Source organism: Hetaerina americana, unplaced genomic scaffold, assembly GCF_022747635.1.
Source record: "Hetaerina americana unplaced genomic scaffold, ioHetAmer1.1.p SCAF_19, whole genome shotgun sequence".
Taxonomy (NCBI): domain Eukaryota; kingdom Metazoa; phylum Arthropoda; class Insecta; order Odonata; family Calopterygidae; genus Hetaerina; species Hetaerina americana.
In genome coordinates, this window is record NW_027286752.1 from 3,743,206 (window position 1) to 3,766,391 (window position 23,186).

Sequence of the window (23,186 nt, forward strand, 5' to 3'; positions counted from 1 at the left end):
AAAAAATTTTATGGGTTAAAAAATTCTTAGCATTACAAAAAATGTGCTCCATAAACTTACAATATTATCAACCCCATATAGTATGTCCAAATTTTTATCATGGGCACAAACCAATTCCAAGAAGTGAAGCCTGAAAGTGTAAAGTAGACCCAAATAGTATATAAAATTTACTCCTTTGCAATGGTGGTGGGTATTGTTTCAAAGATGTATCAAGTTAATTGTATTAAATAAATTCATCAATGATTTACTTAGGGTATGTTTGAATTTAGTTTTTGGCAGGTGCCTACTCAGTTTTAAAAAGTCAGAATAAATTCTGGTTTTACTAAATTTCTTTGAAAACGTAGGGAAAAAGGCTGAAGTTTTGGAAAAAGTCAGGAATATTTTATGTGAATGGGGTGACCTCCATGAGCACAACGTTCCTCCTCATCTTGAGACCAGTTCATATTTAGTATTGGCCATTGTACATTCACTGCGCCTGGCAGAAGACAAAACGACCTACTTTCTGGACAAAAAAGTTGGAGGGGAACCATTTGTGCTGTAGATGCATACTGTTCAATTGATTCAAGGATGTATGCTTGCTCCAGATCCATGCCAGTTTAACTTAGAAGCATGTTGACCCTATAATTGGGCTGGTAATAAAGGACCACGACACTTACCACGACACTTAGCCACACGGGTCTTCATCAGCAATTTTGTCATTTTGGCCTACAGCGACAACAGTGCTGGATCTAAAAAATTGGCTTTAGGAAAGGCAATTTGTCCCTGGGTTGGAGTTGATATGATAAAACTGTGTTTCCAGCACAGCGTAAGACTATGCTGTTGATTTTTACTTTCTGCTGTTGCCACTCTGCAGTCAGCTAAGTAAAATATAATGCTTCATTTATTTCACTATTTCCCTGTATAATCCCAAATGCTTTTCTACGAGGGGGATCGAGATGGTGCGGGGGCTAACGTACTGGCTTCCCACCCTGAGGGCGCGGGTTCAAATCCCGGCGGTGTTGAATATTTTTCAGAGGTATCTCGATCCCTACTTGAGGTGCTTTGTGGAGGGCACTTTGGGTGAGTACGCCGTCCGTCGGATGGGACGTTAAGCCGCGGACCCCTTGGCGCCTTTCGTAAAGAGTAGGCTAATGCCGACGCCGGGTTTCTCTCCACCCTTCATCCTTTCCTGTCCTTCCCCTATGGCGCAAATGACCTTAGCTGTCGGTCGCCTCCCCTCAAAACTACTACTACTACTTTTCTACGAGGGTCATCCGGAAAGTAGTACCCGTTCGTGCCGCATGAAGTGCTGACGACGCGAGTAGCCGCTGGACGAGGTCAGATAGCTTCAGTGGCTTGTCTGCCTTCTCTGAGCCAAGTTGCGTGATGCTAGCATTGCCTGTGTTGTTTCTGTGATTGTTTACAATGTTTAAAAAAATTGAGAACGCCGCCAGTTGTGAAGTGAGGGCAGTGATTAAATTCCTCAATGCAAGAAACGTTCGCCCATGTGATATTCATCGCCAATTAAAGGAGGTGTATGGAGACAATGTAATGGACGAGTCGTCTGTTCGGCGGTGGTGTCGCAACTTCAACATGGGGAGGGGGAACACACACGACGATGAGCGTTCGGAGAGACCGTCTGTCATTACAGACCAACTGGTGAGCTCAGTTGACGAATTCGTGAGGAACGATCGGCGCGTCACAATTGATGACATCTGTGAGCATTTTCCCAATGTTTCTCGAACAATTGTTCATGAAATTGTTAAACACCATCTGCATTATGCAAAAATTTGTGCAAGATGGGTCCCTCGCGTATCTCAATGAGCTGGCGGCGAAGGACTATGCAGCAGGAATACAGAAACTTGTCACACGTTATGACAAATGCCTTAATTTGCTTGGAGATTATGTTGAGAAGTAGTTTAAAGTATCCTCTTTCAAATAAAATTTTTTATGTTTGTTAATATTTACTTTTGTGTCTTTATTTCACGAACGGGTACTACTTTCCGGATGACCCTCGTAATTGCGGCAATCATTTAAATTTTTTACATGACTGAAATGCATAAAATCACCATGCTTGTCCATCTAAGAGTATAATAATAAATTTTGTCAATAATAGTTTCATCGTTAGCCAAATGGGAAATATTCAGGCTCCTTGAATGACTGCTGGAATGATTATTTCAAAAAATGTAGATACAACATTTTCAGAAAGTGTGTGGAAAGAATAGAAATGCGAGTCCAAGTGCTTGATGAAGTAGCCTGAAATTGTTTGGTGACAGATATTGACTAACTTGGGGACTAATCGTACAGGCTTCCCACTGAGAGAGCCTGGGTTCAATTCCTGGAGACAAGAAATATTTCTCAGTGGCATCCCGATCCCTACTTGACGTGCTTTGTGGAGAGCACTTTGAGAGAATATGACGTCTGTTGGATGGGATGTTAAAATGCTGACCCCTTGGCACCTTTCAACAAGAGTAGGCTAATGCCGATGTCGGGATTCTCTCCACTCTTCTTCCTTTCCCATCCATCCCTAATTGTGTAAATTACCTTAGCTGTCTGTCACCTCCCCTGAAAAATTATCCAAAAACTTGGGGACAAATATCTCCTTATTTTTATTGATCTTCAACACTTTCTTTTGGCATCCTTGCCTTCGATTGAAAAACTGTTAATATGTGGGATGGTTGATGTTGAGTGCCCCAAGTCATTGGAGAATATTGCTGAGTGAGAAAATTGTGTTTTTGTTTGGATAAAAACCTGAACATAAAGAAAAATCACTATTATTGCTCTCAAATACTAGGTCAGTTACATGCATCACGACTTTCATTTTGTGATTAAATGGTATGGACTACTCTCATTGCAAAACTGAAAGGGACAATTTCTGAAACAATTGCGTGGTGCAGAAACTGTTATACCTTTAAATATGAACACAATACTTCTAGAAATTGTAGATCCAAGATTTTGCTGATCAATATGAGTTATCATGTGCTATCTCTGTTGTTGCCATAGGCAAATTAAATGTTTCATTGTGTAATTACTGATGCATTACTGGGGTCAATTTAGTGAGAACCTACGAGAAAACCTACTTACTGAGAACCACGCTGAGGGGTTAACCCTTGTGTGGTTGCGTGAGAATTATTTTTTCTGCAAAACTTTTCAGATTTCATTTCCTTTAAATCCTTTACTTTCTCGCAGTTAAGTAAGCCAAACTCTTGAGTTATCCTCATTGACATCATGTCTCTTTCTCCACCTAAAGTTGCTGGCACAATATGTGTCATTACTATGATTTAGTTATTTTATGTGTTATTTTAATCTTTTCCATGTTTTTACTTTACCTGTTGTATCTATTATCGTATAGTTTGCCTAGATGTTCCCTTCCTACTTCCTGACGAGGCTTTTCTACTCATGCTTGTACTGGGCACCCAATTCCTCATCTCGCTGTGTACTCTCCACAAACTGAAAATTCTCTTTTTATTTCACATTTCTTTTGCCTTAATAGTATCTCACCTTAGGTCATTTTTAAGGTCTTTGTGCTTTCCTTTTTCTAATTCCATGTGTATGTTCTTCTGTTCCCTTCTCTAATTTTTTGTAGTCATTCTCTCTTGTATAATCCATGGCTTTGCCATCCTTTTCCTTATATGATGAGAATGTAATATTAAATTAATAAATTAACTGAGCCTGTGAGTCTTGTTGTAGCTATAATGTTGGTCAGGTCTGATATCAGGAACTCACCAACTCGGTGTAGCGTACTGGGCAATGCATTCAATGATATACCGCTAGCAGATTATATATACATTAACACCAGTAAGGAGTTCATCAAATGTGAGAGAAACGATCATTTTGTGTGCACTGATGTGAAATATCATGTTTGTTGTAATAAGAATTTATATAGGTATTTCTTGGCTTGGCTTTTGAAAATGAAGAAACTATTCAATATCTTTACACTTCAGGGGTACCTTATTTTGTGTTTGTGTCATAAAGTGGTATGTGACTTTCTCCAAAAGTTACAATATTACTATTACAATAATACAATATTAGTGTTCTCGTGTATGTATGTACGAATTTTGCTGAAATCATGAACACTTGTATTACTTGGTTATGAATGCATCTAATGATAAAAATCCTGCAGCAAATTTGTTAAGAATTTAAAAAAATATCAGGACGTTTTTCTTTTCCAGTTTTGCCTGATGGAACATTATTATGCTAACCCATTTATGTCTCTCTGCTGTCCATTGAGTGAAATAAAAAGTGCTATCAAGGATTTATCTGTATCCAGCCTTGAAGAATTAAGACAGCTTCCATCTTTCCGGAAGTATGTGGAGAGCCTGCCTCCAAAGGATAGAGTACCCCTTCTCCTTGATAACGTGTATATTAAGGTATGTTGAAGCACACACTCAAGTTCTTTCTACACCTTTGAGTTTTACCCCGTGGTATGCCATTGTCAAACTTTCACCAATTTAACAATTCATCGATGTCTCCTTTAAGAAGTAATCAGAGTAAAGAGAGGGGAGGTTAAAGGTGGGGGGGTAATAGGTAAAGGATAGATCGATAGAGTCGTCTATATTTTGGGGCAAGATTGAGACTATGGAGTCTCTTCTACCACCTAATCTCTCGTCATAGATTTACAATATTAAACTTACAGATAAATTACACAATTATGCATAAATAGTAATAAAATCAATAGATGTAATATCTTAGGACTAACATACAGTACCACAATACATTAGTTGCCTACTTGATTAATAACTATGACCCAATATATTCAACATACACGCATACAATACATACAAAAATATTCGTATATATACATGCAATACATGCAAACAATACTTGTAAAACAATAATCCTGGTTATAGTTTCAAACACCAATACAAGGTATGATGCTCCTGCGAAAGAAATTGGGAGAAGAAGGGAAGCCAAGATTTGGAGTGGGGTAGGTAAAGGAAGGATGGGAACATGCTCATGTTGCGGGACAAATTGGTAATGGAATGGCAGAAGTTTAAGGACAAATTAGCAGGAGTGTATGGAATTACTGGAATATGGTTTTGACTGGGGTGACTAATTTGGAACAAAATGGTGGACATTTAAAATCAGTTGGATTATTTAGAAGCAATGCTTAAAGTAGCTGTTGGAATTTTAATTGAATTGGCTGGACTTTTTTGAAAGCTTGAATATGTGACTATTGGTCCAACAAGGTTGAATAAAATGGAGGGAGGTTGAAGGCATGTGGAGTTAGAAAATGGTTGATTGTCGTGCAGTGTCATGGTATTTGTTGCCATGTTTGATGGAGCGGAGAACTGTATCTGCTGCTTGCTCTGCTTGCACTGCTTGGTAACTGGACTATTACAAGCCAACATAATGTATTAGTTTGTAATAATCCAGTTACAAACGAACATTGTGTGGTGAACTGATGTTAATAATGGCAAAAATTATTTAAAAAAGAGTGAGCAAATCAGTAACTGTAGCATGCGTATGTATTATAAAACTAGATAAAAATGCTTAAAATAGACTGCTTGCGTATAATTTTACATTGACATTGCTCATGAATGTTTATTTTGAAGGAAAAATATTCCAGGTTTGTAAAATTATTTTGAGGAAAAATAATAAATGTAAATGTGTGGCAGAAATGAAATAAAAATTGTTTTCTACTACAGAAACAGTTACTGCAGTTAATGGCTGATCTTCATGCCAGGATGTGGGAATTTCATACTGGGGTGAAAGTCCTGAATATCCTTTCCAAGAGTCTTCCTGGTTCTCCTTTTGGCTGTGAGGTATGTTGATGAGGGTGTTTCTTAAGTATTCATACTAACTTGTCTGAGGAAGAGAAATATATTAATGCCATAAACATTGTAATGCAATAATATTTACTGTTATTCTTTACTTCTGGTTGAATAATGTTGTTTGTTATCAGCTTTAGCCACGTTTAAATTGCCTTATTAAGATTTCCAAGTTATTTTTTGCCAACATTAATTTAGGTTTATGCTGCGTGGCTTTCATGTTTTACCCGTGTTTTCACATAATAATAATTGTACTTATTATTAAGCATGTCAGAGAAGGCACACCAAGGCACACATACCTAAGTATGGTGATTGTTTATAAATACACAGCATTAAACATAAAATGTATGTACTCTTTCCTTTGTGAAAAATTGCTGAATTTCTACAGTTCACTTTGAGATTCAAAAGTAGTCTGTTGAAAGTGTACATTTTGCTCATAAATTTTCAAAGTTTTTCGATTGTAGATTCAATAGGTTTCAGACATAAAAGTCAATAATGTTTTGATAGCAATTTTTAAAGGTTTCCAACAGTAAGTTGATGTAAGTCAAAGTTATGTGGCAGTAAAGTCAACATTATTTATTCCCAGTGTATTTATCTTAATGGTTTGTGGTCCAATATCCTTTTATACATATGCTCTTGTTGGCTTGCAGGTTAAAAAATACACGTGGCTTCAACCTGTAACTTAAATCATTCATTTGTTTCAATGTGGCTCTACTCATACATGTAGTAATAGTATTGTGCAAGCATAGGACTGCACAGTTGATCAAATTAGGGAGCCTTGGGTTTTTATTACCCTAAGTTTAAAATTTGAATACTTTCAAATGATTAAAACGCTCTTTAAAATTTCACTTGTTTTTGACTACATGCGTGCATGCATATGAGAGGTATTGGTGGGGGGGTATTTGGGGTGGGTGGTTGGGATGAAGAGTGACTGCAGGGACTGTGTGAAAAAACACCATAAGGTCGTTTGAGAACCTTTATCTAGAGTATTCCTCCCCCAACGAGTGTCCCTCTTCCATGCAAAAATTTTGCCCCTGCTGCTCAGCACCATTCCTTCATTCAGGGGGTATAAAACACTTTCCCCTTGATTAAGATGCAAGCATCTAGGACAATGGTAGATGTCTGTGCCTGACTGACTCCCTCTCCCAATTTCCCTTACCCTTAACCTCCCCTCCCTGCCCCCTTTAACTCAATGGCCACCTTCCTTCACCTGCCACCCCACTGCCCAACTCCCAAGAGCCTTCTACCCAACCTGCTCCTCCTTGTATGTGTTTGCAATATGTAAATGTAATCGGTCAAAAGAGTGCTATCTAAGGATGATACTCATGCCAAAACCGGTGGAGTCATCATTAAAATTGGGTAGTACAATCATGAAAATGCAGCTTTCATTTTAAAATTGATTTTCACTCGGTTGAGTCAAAAGCCTTCAGAATGGACTCAAGTCAAACGCCTTCTGTAATTGACTTACACGTAATTTTTATTTTTTGCATGTTTTGTGCATTTTGGTGGAAGTGGAAATTCAAAGTTTCTTTCAGACTTCTTAGTGGAACGTAAGCCATGGGCTTTAAAAATAATTAAAAAGACAAAAGGTCAATAATCCTCAAAGTGGAGCATTATTTTCTCCTTCCTGCTAAAAGCTGTTCTCATATCCTTCCCACCACACCCATTGAGTACTGACATTATCATGGAGATGAAAGACATACTAAGGGTATGATATGTATTTGTTGTATATTGCAGTTGCATGAGACTTACATCAAAGCCAGCACTAAGAATATTTTTTCTGGTGACTTTGAAGAGGCATTGAAGCTATTACGACTATTATCCAGAGAGGAATTTTTGAAAGTTTTCTCAAGCATTCAGGAATTATTTGAAGGTAAGGTAATCTTTTCAATTTTTATTCGATTATGTTAAATGTAGTATTTGTGTAATTAACACTCATAATAGTTTTTATCTGAATACATTTTTCGGGTTACAAAAAATCAATATGAAGAGCCACTCTTTTCGTCTTCTGTAACTGATTCTTTCACTGGTCGAATAGAGTGTCCTTGAACCTTGAAGAGCCTGAATCAGTATTTTTAAAATCCGAGGCACTGCCTGGAAAATATGTCGGACATGGTAAAGGCATGCTAATGACATGCTGAGTGGTGCAAGATCTACTCTTGAGAACTACTCTAGAGAATTCGTTTCTTGAGGAAAATTCATTTTATGCATATTTGGGAGAATAGTACCTTTTTTTGAGTCACATAATGTCCCTAGATATCAGTCTGGTCATGGAAAACTGTTGTGTTCTTTCATCTGTATTAAATCTTCTATTTATTTTTATTTCATTCATTTTGATCATGATAAACATGTGGTGTATTGTTTAATGGTGGTATTTAGTTTCATTCCTCAACTCTCTCATTGCATCAAACTATTTTGATTGTAAGTGATTTATTTTCCTCTGATTGATGATTATTATGAATATTTGCTATGGCTCTCAATTTTTCAGTGAACAATCCAAAGCATCCTGTAAATTGGAAAACTAAATTTCCTGGAAACATTTGGGGAAATAACTTTATTAAGGGTGCCACAGTCTATTAAAAGTTACTTGTATTTAAAATGTTTATGACTTGTATTATACTATGTCATTAGAATAATAAAATAATTGCCATTTATTTTTTGCTAATTAAAGATTCTATGAAGTCATGTCCAGGAAGTGGAAGTATTATTAAGGGAGCTGTGGATAAAATGAAGTTTGACCTGCATAAACTTGCTGAGAAAGACCAAGAGAACAGTGATTCCCTAGCATTGCCTATTAAGGGCAGCCCTCATAAAAGAGTAGGAAGAGTTCTTCAAGATAGTCCAACTTTAAAATATGAAAAAAACTGTCAGTCATTGAGGGTGGTGATTGAGCCCATCAAATTGAATGGCAATGTACTGGTTCCATCCTCTCGTTCTCCTCAGGAGAAAATAGTTGTCAGTCCAGTCAAGGGGTTGCTTGCAAGTCCAACAAAGTGTTCACCTGTCCAGATGAGGAATGGCTCACCATCTGGGAGCCCTTCCAAGAGGGTCAGTGGGGAAAGTTTGGTCACCAAGAGTCCAAGGAAGAGGACACCTAAAATGCCAAAGGAAAGTTTGTTCAATGGTCACTGTAATGGTCTTAAGGAAACAGCCAAAGATTCATTGGATCTCAGCCTAGGAAAGGTGGACAGAGCTCAACTGAGGGAGGTCAGTAATAAAGTGAATGAATTTAGTAATGTGAATCTTAGCAGATGTAAGAAAAGGGTTCTCAGACTACTTGTGTTGCCATCTGTCTTCCTCCTCACCAATTATGACCATTATATTTTGCTGTGGTGTATGTAATTGTTCATGCACGGTGTAATGGTAATAGTTGAATGAATTGAGCTTGAGTATTTGGCGTACATTAGAAGTCATGGGATGCTATTGTAAAATTTGTAGTCTTACTTACATGTCTCTTTTAGCAATGTTGGTAGAGGAGTAATTGTGATGATGTAATTACACTTCAAGTATGGTTACTACGAAGGGTTTGATTGATTTTCCAGTTTCACTGTGTGATGTATTAACCTACCCACATTGCCCTGTGAAGCATGACATTATCATGCAGTTATTCATTGTAGCGTCAAATTCTAGGACTTCACTCATATATGAGGTCTATCCAATAAATACGCAAACCGGTGCTATCTGGCAGCCATGATGCGAACTATAATGGCCCCGCCCACTAGTGACGCAAGTGGCATGAGACCCAATGAGCTGTCTGTGCTTGGCGGGTGATCGAGCTGTGCATATAGTGCCAGTTATGTTAGTTTTTGTTGTCCTTGTTTTTACTGTTTGTCGAAAATGGTAATTGATGAAATCACGGAGGAAAGAAATGAGGATCATCAATTTTTAGGTGAAGTGGGGTAAAAGGTATCAAGAAATTACTGATGTGTTGACAGCTGTTTTCGGTGATAATGCTCTGAAGAAAGCTTCCGTTTTCAAGTGGATTAAGCATTTTAAAGATGGCCGACAAGATGCCACGGATGATGCAAGGCCGGGACAACCTTCAATCTCCTTTGTTGGCGACAGCATTAACCATGTGTGGTCCCTTGTCCTAACCGATCGTCGAAAAAATGTTCAAATATAGCTGGTGAACTGAATATAGGAAAATCAACAGTGCACACTATTTTAGCCAAACATTTGTGTTTAAAAAAATGGGTGCAAAAATCGTACCCAAGCTGCTGACACCATATGAAAAGTTGAAAAGAGTTGAATGTGTTACTGGATGGAAAAATTCACTTGAAAGCGATGCTGTATTTGCCAACAGGGTAATCACTGATGAAGAATTGTGATTTTACGAGTATGACATTGAACTAAAATCGCAAAGCAAGGTGTGGAAAGCAAAAGATAAATCTCCAATCGAAAATATCAAGAAAGAGCTGATCGCAAATGAAAGTCATGCTCCTGGTTTTCTGTGATGTCAAAGGTGTTGTTAATCATGAATTTCTTCCCGAAGGACAAACTTTAAAGGCTGAGTTCTAGGTTACAGTTCTCAAGCGTTTGAGAGATTGCAAATGCAAGAAAATCCTGCAGGGAGTGCTTCAAATGTCACAAAATCATGATCATTCTCTGTATCCATATGTATAATTAGATTTTGTATGCCTGCACCAAAACCTCGTCACTGGTCAGAAATAGTGATGTTCACAAGTACGACACCAGGGGTAAGGATAATCTTCATAATGACCATTGCAGAGTAGCAGCACTACAGAAAAACCCTCAGGGTTTTCTGTAGTGCTGCTACTCTGCAATGGTCATTACTACTGCTAGAAACTGCTACAAAAAAGTTTCAGGAAGACTGCTGTTTAATCGACTTCCCGAAGAGTTGAAACGAATACTTCCCCCAAGAAGATAAATTCAAAAAAATGTTGAAAAATTTCTTTTTAAATAACGTTTTTTGTAGCATCCAGGAGTGCATAGAAAGAGCCGATGTAGGGAATTCTGTTTTTTAAATCTTTAATGCTCTTTTTTTTCATGTACATTATTATTCCTATGAATTTGTATACATGTTAATGCACCTATAAATGTAATAAAGCCTAGACAATTATGTATTGTTCTATGGCGAATAAATCTATCAATCTATCTATTGTGTGCGTCAAGTGTGACCAAATTTGACTCTAGGCGATGGATGGATCCTTCACCATGACAATGCATCTGCACATTCAGCATTAATTGTTTGCCAGTTTGTGGCAAAAAATTCAATTGCCATCCTTGATCATCCTCCGTATTTGCCATATCTTGCCTCCCGCGACTTTTTCCTATTCCCAAAATGCAAAAATGTGATGAGGGGACATCACTGAGAAGATGTGGACATATTAAATCAAGAAACCATGAGAAAACTAAAAATCCTAACTGCCGAGGACTTCCAAGGGTGCTTTAAACAGTGGAAAAGTAGATGTATTAAGTGCATAGCAACAAATGGAGAGTACTTTGAAAGTGACAAAATTGATGTTGACTATATTTTGCAAAATGAAGTTTTAATGGCCTCAATTTGTGTATTTATTGGACAGACCTTGTAGTTTTAATTTGTGCCCTAGATGTTTTAGTAGCCCCTGGTGTTTCCCAAAGAATAATGTGTTGTCCAACCGCTGATGAAAGAATATAATAGAGGATTAAATTATTTGAATTTTAAAATATGCTTCATTGGGTTAATTATGGAATTAAATTATTAAAAATGGTGTATTATCAGTCAGAGAGAGGTTTCTAATGGATCCAATGGCTAAGGAGTATTATTCTTCTGAATTTCACCTAATTTACTCAACTAAATGCATTACGATAACTATTTTTATCTCTTTTCCATCCAACTAGAATGCCCAACCTTCTATCTACATGGGTGGTTCAATAAGTCTTAAGAAAATAAGAGTTGGTGCTTGAAGTATTGGACAAGTTTTGCTTTTAGTTAGCCTCATCTCTCGCTAGACTGCTGTCAAAATTTCAACTGTATTCAACTTGAGTTTTCATTTTAATAGCTGATTGAAGCAACAAACTTTTGTTATGTAGAAAAATAAAAAAAAATGAGTGTCGTTTGGCGATTAATACTTCTATTTAAAGCGTGACAAAGAAAGAGATCAAAGCTGAGTTGTATGAATTCGGAATGTTGGATGCGTCATGGTGCATCTGCTGCTGTGTTTGCGACTGTTGGCAATCAGGTGAATGAGTTTAAACTTGACCATACGAGATCTGTTCAGAAAGTATCGCAAATTTTGAATTTCTATAGGTTATGTATGTTTGATTTTCGATTATTTTGTGGCGTTTAGTTAATACTTATGTGTCTCTCACTTATGCCAAAAATTTTGGCCATTTTGAATGATCAGCTAATTTTTGACAGCTGTTTTGCTTGGTCAAGTTTATGCTTGTCTTCAATTTTTGCCTGTTCCAAAAAAATGGATCAAAGAATCTGTAACAAATTTTGTGTGAAAAACAAAATTAAGTGCACAGACGCACTCTGAATGATGACGGTGGCATATGGAGAAGCTACCTTGGACCGAAGCAATGTTTATCAGTGATACAAAATGTTCTCAGAGGGCCGAGAAGATTTGAACGATGAAGATTGTGCCGGATGCCTGAGCACATCCACAACAGACAAAAACATTAATAAAGTGAAGAAAATAGTATTGGCCAATCGTTGAATCACCGTTAGAGAAGTTGCTGAGGACTTAAATAATATCGATTGGCTCATGCGATTCGATTGCTCACACATCGTTACTTGTCTGTGACTTTTTGGCCAAAAAACACACACTAATAATGCCACAGCCACCGTATTCTCCAGATCTGGCCCCGAGTGACTTTTTCTTGTTCCCGAAACTGAAGAGGCCCATGAAAGGACGATGCTAAGCTACAATTGATGAGATAAAGACTGCATCGAAGGAGGAGCTGAACAAGATCACAAAAAATAATTTTTTAAAGTGCTTCGAGGATTGGAAAAAACGTGGGCACAAGTTTATAATATCTAATGGGGATTACTTTGAAAGGGACAAAATAGATATTCATGAATAAATAAATAATTTTAGAAAAAACACAAAAGTCACGATACTTTTTGGACATACCTTTTACACACACAATGATGAACATCATTCAGTGGGAATTCCAGTGGTAGTGACTTCCTTCGAAATGATTTGACTAAATCCATGGTATGATTTGCACTCAACAGTTGAAGTGTATGAAGCTAAAAGGAAATCTACCCCAAATAATTTGTTTTTAAATTTTTTTCTAAGGACATATCAAATGACCCATGTGCCTTGAATGCCCAAAAAATCCCCTTAACCTAAGAAATATACCTTAAGGCAACATTTGGGGTCAGAAAGCAATTGACGGTGATCTCAGTGGAAATGTAGTCCTCTGAATAGGCCTGCTTGTGAAGCAAAACACCTAGCATTGGGATTTTTCAGAATCTGACTTCTTTCCTGCTTGACTTGTATGCAATTAGAAGTGTACTCTGAGGTTGTGTTTGTATTCGTGTGAGGCATAAGGGAACACTGGGTGTCACAATTTGTGTGGGAAAGTGTCTGTCTTTAGGTCAGTTTTCCCTTTACTTCTTGTGTTTTTGTGAATTTGATGCTTCCTTCCTACAGGAGTGAAGTATCAGTAATTATTGAGGTCATGTGCATGTGACCCTAAAAGATCACTCTGTATCACAAGAGGGTGATTGTGTATCTGGGTCTTTTTTTCCTTTTACTTTAATTTTATATTTTAGTGTGATTAACAAGTCTCTTCCTCATGAGTAAATTCCCCTTGAATCCTTAATAAGCTTGTGTGCGATTCCCAAGGGTCACTGTGCATGCATCACCAACCTGAGGGGGAAATTTGTGTGCTTAGGCTAATCTGTTCTTCTTTTAATTTAACCTAATTTTTCTGTTATGATTAAGTCCTACTTTCTTCATTATTTCATACCCCCGAAGAAATAGCCTTGGGATTATTTATTTGACTTCTTTTAATGACCAATACATTCTGCCATTACATACACGAGGTGTGTTCAAAAAGTAAGGTGACCTCATATTTTTATGAAAAAATATATATCTATTCTTCAATATTCAAGTTGTCCCCTTCAAAGTAATGCCCCCCAGATATAATACACTTTTGCCAATGCTTTTTCCTATCCTCGAAGCAATTATGATAAGCACTTTTTGGTATCACCTTGAGCTCTTCCAGTGATGCAGTCTTTATCTCCTCAATCATTACAAATGTCTCTTCAGTTTTGGGAACAGTAAAAAGTCACAGGGGTTCAAATCGGGTGAATATGGTGGCTGAGACATGATTGTGGTGTTGTTTTTGGCCAAAAAATATCTCACAAGCAGTAATGAGTGAGCAAGTACATTATCATGGTGCAAAAGCCATGAATTGTTTTTCCACAATTCCCGCCGTATATTTTCATATTGCTTCTTGCAAATGGTGCATAACTCCTTATTGATGGTACGACCTTGTGGTAAGAACTCCTGATGCACTACACCTACAGTAGTTGAAGAAAACAACGAGCAAAACCTTTACATTTGATTGAACTTCGTGTGCTTTTCTTGGTCTTGGTTCTCCTGGGTTCTTCCATTGGGACGATTGGGCTCTGAATGCGACATCATGACCATATATCCATGATTTGTCTCCAGCTATGACCCTTTTGAGCAAATCAGGATCATCATTGACGTCATGCAACTGCTCCTGAGCGATGCTCATGAGATGGTTCTTCTGGTCAAAATTAACTAGTTTCGGAACGAACTTTGCTGGCACACGTCTCATGCCCAAAACATCCAAAAAAATTGCATGGCACACACCAACTGATAAGCCACATCCTCAGCAACTTCTCTAATAGTGATTCAATGATTTTTCAAAACAATTTTCTCCACTGCTTCAACTTTTTCATCTGTTGTTGATGTGCTGGGGGGTCCAGAGCGAGGTTACTCATCGGCATCATCTCTGCCATCTTGGAAGAGCTTGAACCACTCAGAAACATTTTTTTACTCCAAGCAGACTCACCATATGCCACTGTCAATATATCAAGTGTTTGGAGCACTCAATTTCATTTTTTACACTAACTTTGATGCAAATTCTTTGATCCATTTTTTCATAGGAGAATATCGCCGAACACACCAAAACAGGTCTCTTTCAATAACAAAGTGAATATGCTATATTGTTGAAACTGTAAACAAATGTTTGGGACATGTGTACCAACACAACAAGACAAAGATATCAAGAATCGAATGTATGTTGCCTGTGAAATTTGAAAAGTCACCTTACTTCTGGAACAAACCTCGTGCACGTATATGTAGTAATATCCATGTGGGAGAGTATGGAAAAGATTTCTGTCACATTTATGTGTGCAATTTTAATAATCAAATCCAAGAATAAATTCTTAAGAGAAAATAATGATGTGTAGTATATATCTATATCATTGAGGCTGCCAACTTAATTCACTATTTATTATTATTGTCAAACTGACAGGTGATTGTGTTTTACTCTCAATCCGCAGAGGCTACTAATGCTTTCCAAGCAGAGCAGAGAAGTGGCAGCAAAGGAGGAAGCCAAATGGGATGACATGAAAGGGGAAGTGTTGAAAAATTTAAAGGAGGCATTGATTCTGTCCCTTGGCAATGGCCCTCGGCCCTTCATCACCTTCCCCCTTTACGAGCTGCTTGTGTTTGAGAATGTGGCCACTGTAAGGAGCCACCTCCTTCCGCCATCCCCCCAAGCGGCCCTCCACTCCATCCTGATCAACCCGAAGCAGTACCTTGAGGCAAGGCCACATTTCCTCTCCCAGCCGCCAGTGACCATTGCAACTTTCATATTGATTAAATCGTCAGACTCCACATAGATTAGTGTGCTCAGATCAGCTTTAATATTGTCAACCTATTTTGCCTTATTTTGGGTATCATTTTGATCCTCCATCTGAAATTATCTCAATTATACCTTATTATTCTTAACAGCAGAAATTATGTATCCTTCAATCTCTATGTACATCTCCTTCAATCTCTACCATTTGCTGAGTTTGGAATTGAAGGGCGTTTACTTCCCATTTTCTAAGTGAGGAATTTCTTTTTCTGCATCAGAATGGTTTTGTTTTTTCATTTTTCTAATTTTTTCCTCAACCGTTTTAGTTGTGAATGAATGAGATTTTTGCTGTATTCATGGCAAATTCTTCATTTTATTAATGTATGAAGTTTTAAAGTTATTGTCATAGGTATTAAAGTAGTAAAGTAAATGTACAGAATAATTTTAGGAATAGAACTAGTTTTGGGAATCTAGTCAAATCCTATTTTGCTTATTCTCGAATTGATCAGATCGTATTATGATGTCATTGAGTGTTGAATCCTAGGTATGAGTGCCACATGCATCAACTGTCACTGAACCAAAAGTAAATGAGCGCAATATGAAGCACTGATAGTTTATTAAACAGAAAGATGGGTAACCAAGAATCTCAAAGAAAATGATGTATTCTAATCTAAATTTAAAATTGACCAATGCCTTAAGTAACTGGTTTTGGCGTTTTCATGGCAATTATATCTCACTCTAATACCCTCACATGCGTTCAGTAAAGATATATGGTATATGCTGTACCATAAAAGAAAGTAAAACAATGATGTAATTTTACATATTTTTCAGATTGCCTGATTCTATATAACTTAAACCAATTCATATACTCATATATGTATCAGCATACTGTTCAAAATTCAATGGGAGTGTAATGATTGTTGGCATATGCCTTAACCTGTCATCTATTAACTGGGACTCACGCAACATTGACAAAAAACCAAAAAACTGCAAGTCATATGATGAATTGGTTGTAAATAAAATTAATTTTTTCATGTGTCATGGAAAAAATTAGTCTGCATAAAATATGGGAAGTGGAAATAAATTTTGTGGAATAAATCATTCGTAATTGATAGAATAAAAATAGGGAAAGAAAAATATGGAATGAAAATAAATAAAATGGAGAAAAATGAGGAAAGTGTCTTGCATTATTCATTTTGTATTCAATTCTTTCGCTATGTAAGACTTAAAATTTTACCCCGCTGTAATAGAATCACTAAAAAATTTGTTAGGGTATTGGGTGGAATTATTCCCTCTCTAATGACTCTACGACCTAAACCTTGAATGATAAGGTATACCTTATACAGTCACTAAAGCACTTGAGGAATGACAACCATCCAAAATATAGTGCTTTAATTTTATTTCTTACAATAAAATCAGATTTTTCTTTTTTTATACAGTGTCAATGCTGCGAATTGCCAGAGATGTCAAGTATTATCCCTTCCCTGCCAGATGTTTCCATAGCCTATAAGCTTCATCTAGAGTGTGGGAGAATGATAAATCTCTATGATTGGCTCCAGGTATGTATACCCTAGTTAATGCATCTTTGTGTCACCGGAAGTTAATGTACTTGGTAGATTTCTCGCAGTAATGGCATAATCTTTAAGTATTCCTGAGTTAGCCTATTTTCCATTTGCCACATCTCTTAGCAGGCCTCTGATGATGGGACAAGATTTTTAATTTTTAACTTGGTGAATTGTTAAATGGGAGGGAGCATTGATAATCAAAACTGTGATGGGTGAGGGTGTTTTGCATGGAATCTCACTTTGGTTGGGTGAAAGACCCTTTCCTGAATTGAAGCCAGGTTCAGGTTATCCTGAAGGCCATGACCTTCAGGTTACCTGGTTATTTCCACACCTTTAGAATCATACAAACTTGTGCTAATAATTGATTAATACCTATTCTATAAGTAAGTGAGTTTGGTTATGCCTGCAGCATTCAAGTATTCAGGAATTTCTAAATTAATGGGTCATCCAAATTGTTTTAATTGTATTTTCATGATTGTATTATATATCTGTGCTTGCATTATTATATTATAATTATTGGTGTTCTACCATTGAAGGTCAGTTTTTGATGGACACTATACAATGGTACGACAATAAATTTCCTTGCCACTCCTTTCAAGAGACAACCTGACATCCTACAGTACAAACAATCCTCCTCCTGTATTGAATGCCTGTGCACTATTTAAAGAGATTTTATTTGAATAGTTGCTTTGCATTGATTAGTGTGGAGTGTCTATCACTATTTTAGTTTCTCAGGCTTTTTTAAGACCACTGTCATGCATCATCCTTTTTTAATTTACCCATATTATTGGGAAGCGGTCAATAAAAATATAAAACATGAAAATTTTGACTTTTAGATTAATCATTCTGAAAATTAACTCAGCAGTATTGTGCAGTTGGCCCCTTTTCTGTATTATTATTATTGTTTCATGTAGCCTTTTGAATTATGACAGTACAGTGAAACTCCTTTGTTACACTTTTATAAGGAACCAAAGAAAAAGTGTAAATTGCAAGAAAATGAGAATTTTCATTTTTGTATGTTTAGTTATTGGCGCAATGTTAAGAATAAGAAGCAGACATAAACTGAAAGATCATAGCTCTCGTCATTTATTTATATTTAATAAATAAAAATACATTAAACATCTTGGATGCATAAAATATATTAAATTATTTTCTCCGTCCTTATTGGAAGGTGCAATAATAAGTTTTGACTTCTTCATATGGCACAAAATTAATAAAAAATTAATTAGAGTTAAACAAACAACTTCTTGAAAATGTACCGTACAGGTATCTGTGGACCCTGCAAATAAATAATATAATGCATTAAGTTTTGAATACTGAATGAAGGTGCAAAATTTTCAGAGTGTAAAAATCATTCGCCTTGACTGGGATTCAAACCCAGATCCCTCAATATCCGGTCAAGTGCTTTAGCCAGTTAAGCTATCGAGGCATCCTCTTAAACTCTGAAATACCGGATATTGAGGGATCTGGGTTTGAATCCCAGTCAAGGCGAATGATTTTTACACTCCGAAAATGTTGCATTGAAATGCACATTAGCGGATGACTCTGTTAAAAGTTATTGTTGCAGCATCTCCCGCAGTTTCTTTGGAATTGTTCTGAATGAAGATATTGTAATTATGACAAAGAATGAAGATGGCCAAGTTATTTCAATCTCATTTGTTATTAGTAAGAATTGACACTTTCTAATGATTAGCATGGTTACTTGAGAAAGAAAGAAGTCTGATGTTCCACACTCTATTTATCATGCCTTGTGGTTAATTTGCATTTTTTAGCAATGGAAAGTACTTATTTTCCATTTTTTTAGCCATTTAACCGATAGTAGAGATATGTTATATATATGCAAGTATTTAATACTTTTGACAATGTTTGAAATTTTGATCACAAGTAAAAACTTTTAAGGAAACAGAGGTATGTCAAATTTTTTTTTTCTAAAAATTATATCAAAGTTTCAAAGCATTCATTTATCTTTGCAATTGTAGTTTCATGAAATATTGAGATACTCAGAAGAGAATAGTTTGGGTAATCTGTGCAGCTGTGACACTTCATGTCTAAATTGATATCAGTGGCTGTGATACCAGAGCCAATGGCATGTGGGCACAATTCCCAGCTTACTTTAATTTGCTGTCTCCAGCCCAGTCTTTGCCTAACCCAAAGGGTGATCATTTTATCCACATTATTCACGGCTGGTTTGTCCCTTGCCCGATTATGTTATGTCCATTGGTTAATCACAGCATGCCATGTTATTAGAGAATTTTGTCTGAATTGTTTGTAGTCACTTTTTGTGTTCTTTCATTCAGTCGCCTTAAATATTTTCTGTGGTGATCAGTGAGTCTTTTTAATGAGAGGATATGACCTGAACATCACTTCCTTTCGATAAGCATTTGAACTGATTTTTAGCTGTGTATTTGTATTTGACATTTGTGCTGTGATACTCAAATGTTGTTCCTCTTCTGACCAACAATTTTAATTACAGGCATTCTCTGCAATCATTAACTGTGATGATGATGACAACAAAGAAGTGCAAGTTGATGTGAACATGCAGTATCCTTTGAATAACATGTTTAATGAATATTGTCTTGGTGGAGTCATTTCTTAGTGCATATTGTTTATGAGAACATACAATCTCTCAGAAATAGCTTAAGCAGGGTTGTAATTATTATTTAAAAATTAATTCATTGAAAAACTAAATAATCATGGGTAGAATCTGTATAAATCTTGCTTTTCTTAACAGTAAACTTAAAAAAAGTAGTGCATGTTTATTATTATGTTGTATGTTTTAAGTGGAATACTTTTCCGTGCTCTTTGTTGAAGTGTCTTCCTTAGCATATTTCAGAGCTCGATTCATGCAAGCAGTGGCAGAGCTGCAGTACATGGGATTTATCAAAGCCACTAAACGAAAGGCAGATCATGTGGTACGGCTCACATGGGGCGGTTTAACATAATCCTAGATGGAAAATGAAGCTGTGCGAGTTTTAATCATGTGATTGATAATTTATCACTCATCATTGCTCAAAAAGGTTTTTCTTTAAATGCTAAAGATTCTTAATGAAGCGTAGAATCAAATGCATTCTTTTTGTTTTAGAACAGTTTTAGCAATCGTGTCTTAACATGTCCATTAAATTATTATTTTATGACTAATCATTTTACTGCATTTACTTGTATATGATATCTTTAACTCCATTGGATTTGTACAAAAGTAATAAATCATACAATGGGTTACTATAGGTTTAACTCTGACTGAAAATTGACCCCCAAGTATTTATTGTTAGAACATTGTGGACCAATGGGGAAAAGCAGATTGTATGGGATGAAAAGCATTTAAGGAAGGATGATAGGGAAAGGAGAAAAATAGGGAGTTGAAACTCCATTTTGATGGTAAGGCCATCTTTGTCAGGCTAAAAATGATTAGGGAATGACTGCAGCCCAGATGGTGGGGAAGTAGGGTGAAGAGTGGGGGGGGGGGTAATTGGAGGAAGAGGAGGGATGGAGAGAGGAAGGGGATGGGTTAAATCCATGAGGGTAAGTGAAGGAGGACACAATAGGGCATGGATCTGATTAATAAGTATGGTCGGATTTGCAGTTGGAAATTAATTAATAGGGGTCAAGGTCAATGGAATTTTTTAAGAAGTGAAAACCTGTGAAAGATATGGATGGAGTGGTTCTTTAAAATTAGATGCTTTGTGATGGTGGATTTTTCTGTTCTATTGTATTAGAATGGGCTAACGTTCTTTGGATCCGATTGTTGTGTAGTTGACATTCGGGTGTTTTGTTGGAAGGGGGGAATTGAATTAGTTAGGTATTGAATATGGTGTACATCAGATCACTGAGAGGGGTTGATGTAACACTTTTCATATGGGAAAGTAAGTACTTTAATTTAAAATTTTTCCTGCAAGAATTGATGTTTTATTTTTTAAAAATAGGGTGAAGGGCATTAACGATGGATAAAAAAGGAAGTTTAACGTGATTTTGTCAAACAATGGAGAAGGGGTAGTGACGGACTTAATTATTTAGTATTTTAATTTCTACCCATTGAGGATGCAGTGTATCCAATTGGTGTTGTAACCTAGGGTAATGGCTATGTTTTCTATATGTTGAAGTTCTTTGGGAAAGGCATATTTAAGCCATGGGATCGAAAGAAATGCTTAAATTGAAATGAAAGGCTGAAAATGTATAGTGGTTTAAGGAATCTGAAGGGATGTAAATGTTTGAATGTGATGATTTCCTAAAGAATTTGAAAGCCTAGGTATTATTAAGGTTTTATTTTAAAATGTTTTGAAAGGGTAAGCAATTGTTGAATTCTGTTTCTATATTGAAGGCATTAAATGGGGATACATTGTCATGGGGAAGTCATGTACAAGTGTAGTATGTTGGCTGTGGGAGTGTTAGATATGCTAAATAGGTATGTTTCTTCAACATAACAGGAGTGGATGAGAAATAGAGAAGGATTTAACAGTGTTGTCAGAATTATGTAAGTATTGTTTAGCAAAGAAGTTGGAAGTTGGAAATACGATCACTCAATGTTTGCTTGAAAAACTGATTGTGAATTTTGAAATAGTAGTTTTGGGGCATGCAAAGGCTGGTAAGGCATGTACAAGTTATGTTCCTATGTTTTCACCTAGTGTGAAAAATTTGGAGAAAGTTGTGAACTGTTCAAGACAATGCATCTCCGAGTGTGATGTAATATGCGTTATCATGAGAAGAAGTTATGTTCTGTTTGGGATGGGGAAAGATTGATCTAATCCCTGTTTTAGCGTCAAGTTATTTTTGATATCGTTCATCGATTAATTAGAAGAACGCATTACATATATACTTGTACTTGGTTCTTTTCAGTATAAAAAAAAAACAAGGTAATGGTTGGCAAACTTTGTCCATCTCCCTCTTCTGTTAAATAGAATTGGAACGAAAAGTCGTTGCTAAGCTGAGAAGAGTTATTCGCATTTTAGATCACAGATGGCGCGCACTCTGGATCTTCCCTTTAGCTCGTCGTGTTACCTTTCCCCTTGCACGTCGCGTCGTCGTCAATGGACGAATCAGCCCAAGAGAAGCTCGGATCGGATCAGAAGGGCCGCAGTGGTGTACTTTCGAACAATTAGTCTTCCTTCTCTCCATTTGGTGCGGCTTATACGCGATCTTTGCGTCCAGATACCCGATGGTCATGCCTTTCATCGATCCAACTGGAACTCCATCCCATGGGGGGGGGGGGGGGTCACCTTAATTCCTCGAGGGATCAGTAATACATCTTGTGTATTATTATAAATACTTAGCCCTTGCATGGGCTCACCTACCTAGTACATGTCGTAGGGTTTCTTACGGAATACTTCTATCTAGCCATGGTTGCTGTGTTTCCGTAGAAGAATTTTTAGTTTATGGTAGTTTTGAGTCATTGCTACCACTCGTTTCTCTATCACGATTGAGATAAGACGATTTTTTCACAAATGGCTAACATTTTCGGCAATAATATGCATGTTGCGCTTTAAAATTTTTCGCGCTCAGGAGAATATAATTTTTTCGATCTTCCTCTCCCATTGAAAATTCATCAGCTCCTCTTATATTAGAGAATCTGAAAACGTCGCAACTTCTTGCGAATATTTCGCTTTTTTTTGCACTCGGATCTCTTATTGACTGGTCTTCCCATTTTGTAATATCTCTTTAACGATATAACTGCTCGTAACAGGTCTCACCTCTTTAGCCACCCGAATTACCCGTCGGATGAAGCAAGCAAGTGGCAATGAACGGGCGTCTCCCGTCGATGGACATGGCGTCAGAGCGGTGCTGCTGTGTGCATTTGTCCCTGCGTCAGCAGCGATTAGCTATTGACATGTACCATGACATCATTTACGACAAAGACTGTATACAGCGAATTTTTTGGTGTACTTGAGTGAGAAATTCTCTATTTCAAAGTCCCATTCAATCATCAGACCGCCCTCTGTTTGCAACTATTTGTTGTAAAATTAGTCGTGAGAAATGAGGTTACGGCATGAGTACGTATTCGCGTCCTGAATCGAGGAGAATCAGATAACTCGGCAAGGGCTGCCACAAGGCGTCGGGCGACAAGACGGATTTTCTAGGGCCGAGGCACTAG

At 37.0% G+C, this 23,186-nt stretch overlaps 1 protein-coding gene across 1 annotated transcript in view; it reads left to right on the forward strand.

Annotated features, from left to right (window-relative positions):
• Positions 1 to 20,332, forward strand: part of Orc3 (origin recognition complex subunit 3) — a 33,533-nt gene extending 13,201 nt beyond the window's left edge. The window contains exons 8-15 of the mRNA XM_071584413.1: positions 4,152 to 4,349; positions 5,628 to 5,744; positions 7,488 to 7,623; positions 8,422 to 8,957; positions 15,241 to 15,504; positions 16,979 to 17,098; positions 19,578 to 19,645; positions 19,938 to 20,332. Coding sequence (XP_071440514.1) covers positions 4,152 to 4,349; positions 5,628 to 5,744; positions 7,488 to 7,623; positions 8,422 to 8,957; positions 15,241 to 15,504; positions 16,979 to 17,098; positions 19,578 to 19,645; positions 19,938 to 20,046 — 1,548 coding nt within the window. The 3' untranslated portion in view covers positions 20,047 to 20,332. The remainder of the gene's footprint in view (positions 1 to 4,151; positions 4,350 to 5,627; positions 5,745 to 7,487; positions 7,624 to 8,421; positions 8,958 to 15,240; positions 15,505 to 16,978; positions 17,099 to 19,577; positions 19,646 to 19,937) is intronic.
• The last annotated feature ends 2,854 nt before the right edge of the window (positions 20,333 to 23,186 follow it).